The 9,533-nt window shown below is 28.7% G+C and overlaps 1 protein-coding gene across 2 annotated transcripts; it reads left to right on the top strand.

Moving 5' to 3' along the window:
- Nucleotides 1-3,867: 3,867 nt before the first annotated feature.
- LOC112758710 (protein neprosin) lies at nt 3,868-9,307 on the top strand. 2 transcript variants are annotated; one of them, XM_025807431.3, is made up of 7 exons: nt 3,868-4,488; nt 4,623-4,709; nt 5,130-5,399; nt 7,025-7,195; nt 7,966-8,019; nt 8,099-8,245; nt 8,657-9,307. In XM_025807431.3, the coding sequence occupies exons 1-7, from the start codon at nt 4,255-4,257 to the stop codon at nt 9,032-9,034; spliced, it is 1,341 nt and encodes a 446-aa protein (XP_025663216.1). In that variant the 5' UTR covers nt 3,868-4,254; the 3' UTR covers nt 9,035-9,307. The 2 variants fall into 2 exon arrangements, with proteins under 2 accessions (XP_025663216.1, XP_025663217.1); XM_025807432.3 differs by having other exon boundaries at nt 3,871-4,488; nt 5,133-5,399.
- Nucleotides 9,308-9,533: the final 226 nt, after the last annotated feature.

The raw sequence follows: 9,533 nt of genomic DNA, 5'->3' as shown, positions 1-9,533 counted from the left end.
AGAAGATCTCAGTTGTAAAAGTTCATTTCCATTTTTGTTCATCAAAGAAAGAAGATAGCCTTTGGAGCTACGCATAGGAAGAAGCAAAAATAGAAGGAAAGAAGCGGCTCTGGGTCAGAAGATCATCAAGGGTCTGAATCCTTTCTTGGAGCCAAAGACAAGATCAAGGATTCAGATTGAATGTGCTTATTGAAAATGATTGAGAGAGGTACATGCATGTTGATTTTTGGTTTTCCGTCTCTCTTCTCTTTGTCCAAATCGCTGCTGTTTGGTTGGACAAGAAGTTGCTTGGTTGAACCGGTTTCAACTTTGGAAGCTTCCCCTTCTATATTAAGGGTGAACGGCCAAGGGTTGAGATCAAGGAGAGAAAGTGTAAAGTACAGAGTTCTCATAGCTACCCGAGCTTCGTGAGTTCTTCTCCTTCAAAGGTGTTCATTTTGTTTTCTTTTTCTTAGTATTGTCTGTCTGAGTCTCATGGTGAAAAAGGCAAACATGGTGAGGTTTGTAAGAAAAAGTCAGTGAGAGAAAAAAGACAGTGATCAATATTAGAGAAAAAGTCATAGATGTCTCTGTGTTTCTTTGTACATCTGTATGTTGTGTTTCATGATCCTGTGTGATTCCTTACAAGTTGGGTTAGCACTTTGCGGTTGAAAGCTAGGTTTTGAGTCCTAGTCAAATTCAGATTGGGTGTAGAATCTAGATTGTCCCAGATAGGAATGGGTAGTTCCTAGGGAGAAATTAGTGTTTGTAATCTTGAAAAAGAAATAGTGAAATTCCATCATTATTGTGATGGAGACTGGATGTAGGTCACATTGCACCTAGTGGCTGAATAAGGATATATCTAGTGTTAATTCTTCTTCCCTACTCCTTTCTCTGTTTATGTTTATCAGGAGACAAAAACAAAAATATCTTTCAACTCAATACGAGACAAAATAAAAGTGTCTCTCAACTCAACATGGGACAAAAGGCAGAAATATCTCCTGAAGTTCCTTTAAAAGTCAGAAATTAATACTCAGCGAAAAGGAGCTAAGATTCAACCTCCTACTCTTAGCCACTGAGTACCATCAAATAATAATAAAGGTAATTAGTTTTGAGTTTTTTTAAAAGCCAGATATTGTCAAAGGTAAAAATTTATCTTTTAAAATATCACAACTTAATTTATATACTGTAGTTGTTTTGTATAATTTAAATAAAAAATTAGCTTTTTTTAAAATTAGTTTTTAGATTAAAAAATTCATTTTTTAAATAAAAAATAAGTTTTTATGTGCAAAAAATATATTTTTTCTACAAAAACTGATTATTTTTAAAAATAAATTTTTATATTTAAAATTAATTTATTAATTTCATAAACGATTAATAATTAATTTTATTATTTAAAATCAATTTAGTTATTAACTTAAACTAAATTTTTATTTAACCAAAATTAAATTAATTTTTTTGTTAACCTTAACTAGCTATGTGCAGTCCTATATATTAATAACAATTTGAAACATAATTATATTTATAAATTTCGTTTTAGTATAAATAATATTATAATATATAATTTTTATTTTTGATCCCTCCGCCACTGATTGGAATTGTCAAATGGTAAATAAATAAACTAGTTTAGCTGCACACACGAAATTTCGTAAAGAGTACACTTCTCTAACAACTAAAATTTTGTTTTCAATGAAGAAATCCGAGATTCGAGATTAGAAGCTTACTCAACTTAAATATGATTTAAATTATGATCATGATCTCATATATATGTTTATTATCTCCATGTCACATGGATGGCCGTGAGAGCACATCTTCAAAGGACGCTCTCTTCAAATTAATATAATCAGAGATAACAAAGAGGAGCCTTCTCTCTCCGTTGACTACATAGCTTCTTAGTTCTTACTTCAATTTCGATGTCTCAAAGTCCAAACCTTAGGTAGGTATCCTTGGAGATTCACTTTTTCTTATATGTTACATCACCTTCTATACTTTATACATAACATTAAAAACAAAAACAATGTAGCTTCTCATTCCAAAAATCAAAGTTATCAATAGCTATCCCCACTGGAGGACAAGTTGGTCGATTGTACATATGGTTATATAAGACAAAAAAAAAATTGTTATTGATACACTACTAAAAATTAATTATTGTATTTTTTATATAAATATATATATTATTTTATATATTTTTAATATATATTTTATATTTTAGTATATATTTTATACAAATAATTAATTTATTTATGTATACACAGAATATTAATTAGTACCCGCATAATGTCTTGTATATTGGATTTTTATATATTATATATAATATAAAAATATTATTTATATATTAAAATTAATCAATATATATTTATATATAAATATATATATATATATATATATATATATAATTTAACTTATTTTTAATATATATTTTAATATATTTTATACTAATAACTATTTTTGATATACACATAATAATAATAATAATAATAATAATAATAATAATAATAATAATATACGTAGGATGCCAAAATGTACAAACTAAAGATTTTGTTTTATTATATTTTTAGTTCAGTCGGTACATAACTACATATCGCTCACAATTTGGATATTGCTTCCCAAAAAAGATGAAGGAATATAGCGAAATATATTTCTCTATATACTATGAATAAATAAAGAAGGCACCAACTCTAACAAAAATATTAAAAATATCTTCATTTTAAAAGCATAATTTATATAAAAAGTAGTTATTTAAAAAGAATAATAATGTATTTAGATAAAGATAACAATTTTATAATATGACAAAATCAAATTCTATAATTTATTATTTAATAATAAAAATATTTTTAGAATTATAAAATCTTAATTAAAATATCTACTAATAAATATACATTTTCATTTCAGCTTAACTACTCTCTAGTTTTTACCATTGTAGAATTATATGTATAATTTATTTAATTTAGAATAATGTTACGGATTCAAACTTTTTTATAAATTAAATTTAATTAAATTAAATAATAAAATTTAAAGTAATATTACTCATAACTGATAATTTTTATTGATGTTAGATCAACTAAATTAAACTTTATTAACAAAAACACTTGAATATGTAACATTATTTTTTAATTTATAGTTTGAAAATGAAGTGAAGCCATAAAAAATTGTACTTGAGGACTACTACATAGCAGTATATGGATAACATGATACATACATAGATCACGTTGTATTCACTTAAATCTGAAGTATATATAGGTTATAAAGTGAATAGTAGCGAAGGCAACCCTAGCTAGCTCTCCTTCAATTGAGTGCTCGCTTTAATTTATCGGAATGATTATTTTCTGTAAAAGTACAGATAGATAGGTTATTTATTTGCATGTTGTGATTGTTTGTTTTTTAAACCCACTCATCAATATTATGTCAGAATTCAAAAACTCAATAACTTTATCCTAGCTAGCTCTAGTGATAGTTATTGAATGAAATACACAATATATCAACGATTATATTTATAAAATTAAACATCTAAACATAGTAATTTTTTTTTTAAAAAAAAAAGAAAAAGAGAATTGAAGAAGGTGTGCGGTTGGAAGGGAAATAAATAATAATGGAGGAAGTGAAGTGTATGGTGGCAGATGAAGACATTGAATTAGAAATGCAATAAAAAGGGGAGAGTGTGTTTTCAGTTGGGTAGGTTTCGTTTTTATAATGCCTTCAATAACTTCTACCTTACTTGTTCATACTACAAACTTGGGAGCCAGCCAGCTATTCAAATAATTAAAAGCTTTCTTTGTTTCAATGTTTGTGCAAATTAAATGAATAATAATAATAATAATCTCGAACGTAACAACATGACTGCAGGCACATATATACATTATATATATAGATGATAGATGATGAGTACATAGTAGAAGACTAGTTTCATGAAATGATGATCATGATATACAACATTTAATATTACAAGCAATGAATCAAATGCAAGCAATGATGATATGATATTGATATGCTACTGAAGAGTCTCATCTCTCTGAGCATCCCCTTAATTAACCTTCACCCACCACCTTCTCCTCACCATTAATACAGAGAGAGAGAAGAGTCATAACAACCTTTTCCTTCCTTCCTTCCTTCCTTCCTTTCCCTACCTTCTTCCCTCACAACAAGTCCTTTTCCGATAACTTTCTCTTCTTTTGTTGGTGTTAGTGTTTTTGTATGCTAAATGGAAATGCCCATGAAACTCAGATTCACTTTGTAATGGTTTTTTAGCCTCTTTCTCTTTATTTCTCTCACACAAAAATGGGTATTCTTCTTCTGAGGAAGATAAGGTCTTGTCATTACTATCACCGCCGTCACCGTCATCGTCACCATCACCACCTCATCTTTTTTGTGTTCCTTATTCTACACACGGCGGTGAAGGTTAAAAGCAGTACCCTAAATTACACAATTTACAGGGAAGTGAGTAGCTTAAGACTCGAAAGGATTCAACGGCACTTGGACAAGATCAACAAGCCCCCTATTCTCACCATACAGGTATATATAATGGCCATGCATAAATGTTGTGCCTTCAATTTAATCTCCTTTATTTCTTCAATTTATTACAATCATAATCACAAGTGGAATTCATTATCATGAGTAGCACTAAATGTTTTAATTATTATTTTCAGAGTCCAGATGGTGATATTATAGATTGTGTTCACAAAAGAAAACAACCAGCTCTAGATCACCCCCTTCTCAAGAATCACAAGATCCAGGTATATACATATATTTTCAAATTCATCCATTTTTTTTTTCTTTGAGACTACTAGTACTTGTGATTTGCAAAAATGTTTTATCATTCCTTCTCTTATTTTACTTTTCCCTTTTTCTTCTACATGATTTTATATTTTTATTAGAGTTTTGCAATTAACCTTATCACATTAGATGATTAAGAAAAACAATCATATTAATTATACACAAAAATATGTTATCAATGTAGAATAAATATTAAAATATCAACTAAATGTTAAAAATAAATTAAATTATATATATATATATATATAAATAGTATTTTTCAATGTAGAATATATGAAAAAATCAGTTGGTATCTTTGAGTAACAAGCAATCTCAAATAGTTATACAAAATATAAGTCATTTTAATACTTTTATTTTCTTATTGGTTTGATTATTAAAAGAAGGTGGCGCCAAAGGTGCCAAAAGGGATGAATGTTAAAAAGAGAGGGACGACGATGGAGGATGTAGTGAGCGGCGGGGCATGGCAGATGTGGCACCAAAACGGGACACGGTGTCCAAAAGGAACGGTTCCGATACGGCGGAGCACGGTGCATGACGTTCTGAGAGCAAAATCTTTGTATGAATTTGGGAAGAAAAAGCGAAGCATGGCAATGTCTTTGTCACGGCGGCGCATTGATGCACCAGATGTGGTCAGCGGCAATGGCCATGAGGTGCGCGCGTGCCCTTCACTTTCATTTCTCAACTTATTAATTAACAAACATTTTTAACCTGCAAATCACTCACATTAATCAAGATTATTATTATGTATTATCTTAAATAATTTAATTATTATTTTTATATAAAAATATTTTTATACGTATAATCGCTGTGTTCATTTTTTTAAAAGCAAAGTAGTGGAAGGAGAATATTTTTTGGTGGAAACTCAACTGTAGTCGACTTCACATGAAGTTGATAACCGAGAACCGTTAGATGATTTGACTGATTTGACTTAATTTTTATCTAACAGCTCTCAGTTATCAACTTCAGATGAAATCAACTACACCTGAGTTTCTACTATATTTTTTTTAGTTTTGTTAAAGTTACTAGATTAGGCTCAGTTTGGGTAAATAGTTTAATTAAGTTTTTTTTAAATAGTTTAAATAATAAATGACTATATTAAAAGTAGTTTATAAATAAATTATTTTGTATTTGAATTTTTAGTTCTAAAAATACTTATTTTAAAAGAAATGTGATAAAAAGCTTTTTATTATGAGAGAAGTTATTTTTTTTTAATTTATTTATAAACTTTTAAATAATTTCTTAGGAAGCTGTAATTTAGTTTTGAAAATTGTACTAAATATTAATACTACTACTTTTCATAAATCAAAAACTCCAAAAAATTACTTTTGAAATTTTCAAACGGGCCTTAATAAAAATTTCTAAATTTCTTTATACATATGATCCGTAAATATTATTATTTTTAATCAGTATTTAGTCAATAATAATTTGTATCTATATTTACTAAAATTTGTACACATAAATTAATATTTTATACTCATATTTTTTTATAATTTATACACATAAATTAACAATTTATTTATTAAAAATAATTTAATATTTATACTAATTAAATAATAACTAAAAATATTAAAAGTTATTAACAGTCAAAAGTTTCTCTCTATATATTTATATATATTTGATATTTTTTATTTAGTTTTTTTTTATTAATAATTTTAGCATGTGCATGTTGGTCTTAGCACTAAATTATTTTTTAATAAAAAATTTAATTAATATATATTTCAAAGAGTAAAGATATATGATAAATTTATTATTTATAAAAAAATTTAAATATTTTTATTTAATAAATATATTAAAAATTTAAATTTTTTATATTTTTAATAAAAAAAATTTTAATTTATAAAGTCATGCGTCGAGCGAGCACAGGATAGATAAGCCTTTAGTTCACATATATATGTATGTGTGTTTAATTTCTTGTAAGTTACATGACATTAATAATAGTCGACAATAGATGTTGCAATACGTGCCATTGTTTTGACCGGAGCGGGGGGCCCGTAACAATAATATAGTCTATGCACCCATTTGGTAATGCTGCTAAATTTTCAAATTTTCATTACAAAATGTTTGTTTTATTTGTAGTATATATAAAAGTAAACAATTAGCTAAGTACATGAGAGCATGTGAATATTAATTAGGAGGAAGTAATGGAAGGTCATCAATAATTAAGATGATCCCATCTTCAATTCCTTCCGCCCCGGCCGACAGTTATGTATACGATGCCAACTGCCATAATATATTAAATATAGCAAAATTAAAATGATATAATTAACGGGTGCAGCATGCGATTGCGTACACTGGATCATCCCAAGAAGTTTACGGAGCAAAGGCCACAATCAATGTCTGGGATCCTTCCATTCAAGTTGTGAACGAGTTTAGTCTCTCTCAAATTTGGATTCTTTCTGGTTCCTTCGACGGTTCTGATCTCAATAGTATTGAAGCTGGATGGCAGGTACATACATACATACATACTCCCTTTCATACGAAATTATTATTCGTTATTATTCGAACAAAATGTTTTTAACTTTTTATTTTTTATGCTAAAAGGATTGTCTTCTAACATTCTGCTTTTTGGACATATTTGCTTAAACTGATTAATATATAAAATGTTTTTATGTTAAAAAACAATATTATATAACCAATAAATATTATTATTTTTAAAAAAATATATAAATAAACAATAAAAATACTAAACAATATAAACAATGGATATATATTTAATGTTCAATTCATTAGGTGTGTGGATGATTATTCTAATATTAAGACTTAGGTGGATAATTTTAGGGTGAAGTGTATTTTTACTTTATTTGACCAATTTTAGAATTTATTGTTCATATTATTCACAAAAATCATTGTCTACCTAACAAAATTCAAAAATTAATAGTTGATTAGTAATAATTTAAACTTACATTAAGAAAAATTTATACACAAAAAATACATAATTTATATTAATTTTTTTAAAATTTATACATATAAATTAATAAAATTTATTTATTAAAAATAATTTATTATTTATACTGGTCAAATATTATTCAAAATAACTAAAAATTACTCGCACCCAAAAATTTATGTATGCTAAAAGTATTGTCTTCTAACATTTACTTCTTGGCATATTTGATTAAACCGATTAATATATGGTGTGAATATGTATAGTATGATGTTGGTATAAAAATATTTTTGGTCCCAAATAGGCACTGAAGCTTGGATTATTGTACTAGTCAGGTCAGTCCGGAGCTCTATGGTGACAGCCGACCCCGTTTATTCACTTACTGGACGGTCAGCACTCAGCACCACATACTCACCTTTTTTTATTTTCTTATGACCAATTAAATTACTCTGAACATTCTTGATGCAGAGTGACTCGTACCAAGCAACGGGATGCTACAACCTTCTCTGTTCCGGTTTTGTCCAAACAAACAGCAGAATTGCCATTGGAGCTTCCATTTCTCCAATCTCTTCTCTTGACAGCAACCAATACGACATCACCATCCTCATTTGGAAGGTACTTCACTCTTTCCTCTTCCCACAATTTCATCATCCACTCATTATCTTTAAGCAATGTTACAAGGTTAGTATAATTTATTATGTTTTGGTAAAAGTTCAAATGCAGTTAACTTCGTGAAGATAACGGTTGTTGGAAGTCGTTAGATGATATTGAGAATTATTAAATGATAATATGGTCAAATCTGTCGAATCATTTAACGACTCTTAGTTATTAACTTAATATGAAATTAAATACACTTAAGTTTTTATCTTATATTTCAATACCGAATTAAAATATTAGGTTGCTATCTCAAAATACTAAATACTAATCAATATAAATTCAAATTGTTGAGCCTTAAATTTTTCTCATTATCTTTTAGGGTTTCTAATTAAAATGACATTTTCTTGTTTGAATGTAAATAATTATCAGGATCCAAAAGTAGGCAACTGGTGGATGAGTTTTGGTGACAGCACATTGGTAGGGTATTGGCCGGCCGAGCTATTCACACACCTCGCCCAGCACGCCACAATGGTAGAGTGGGGAGGCGAGGTGGTGAATACACGTGTGACCGGCCAACACACTTCCACTCAGATGGGATCCGGGCACTTTGCCGAGGATGGATTCGGAAAAGCAAGCTACTTCCGGAACCTGGAGATCGTGGACACAGATAACAGCCTGAGCTCAGTGCATGAGATATCAACCCTAGCGGAGAACACAAATTGCTATGACATAAAAAGCTCCTACAGCAATGATTGGGGCACTTACTTTTACTATGGTGGCCCTGGCAACAATCCCCAGTGTCCTTGATTATCATTAATTCCTTTATAAACATATATACAGTGTAATTTCGAATTATTAATTAGTAAGTAATCTTTTTTTAATTTTGCTGTCATATTATTCTTTAATTGTACGTAAATATAGAGTCTTATTGTTGTGTCATTTTTTTCCATTCTTCTTTGTGCGGTTTTCTTAGCTTCCACCTTTTTTGGATGGAAGGAAAAGAAAGCATAAACACTACTGGAAATGGCAAGAAGACTTCTTGAATCACGATTTCTATATATAAAATGCTTAATTATTCTACCTTTTTGTTATTCTCAATTATCACAGATTCACAGTTAAAGTTTCATTTAAGCTGAATTTTTCTTTTTTGGTAACAATTAAAGAAAACAAAGACTTAATTGAACAGAATTCAAGCTCCAACTGAAAGCGTCATAACCACACTTCTCGACGACAAATACTTGATTCAACCCAAAACCCCCCACAGGCTCAAACCACTCAAATTAAAACAGGATTTATATGCTACCTA

Source organism: Arachis hypogaea, chromosome 16, assembly GCF_003086295.3.
Source record: "Arachis hypogaea cultivar Tifrunner chromosome 16, arahy.Tifrunner.gnm2.J5K5, whole genome shotgun sequence".
NCBI lineage: Eukaryota > Viridiplantae > Streptophyta > Magnoliopsida > Fabales > Fabaceae > Arachis > Arachis hypogaea.
Note: the sequence above shows the minus strand (reverse complement) of the source record. Positions and strands in the feature narration are given on the sequence as shown.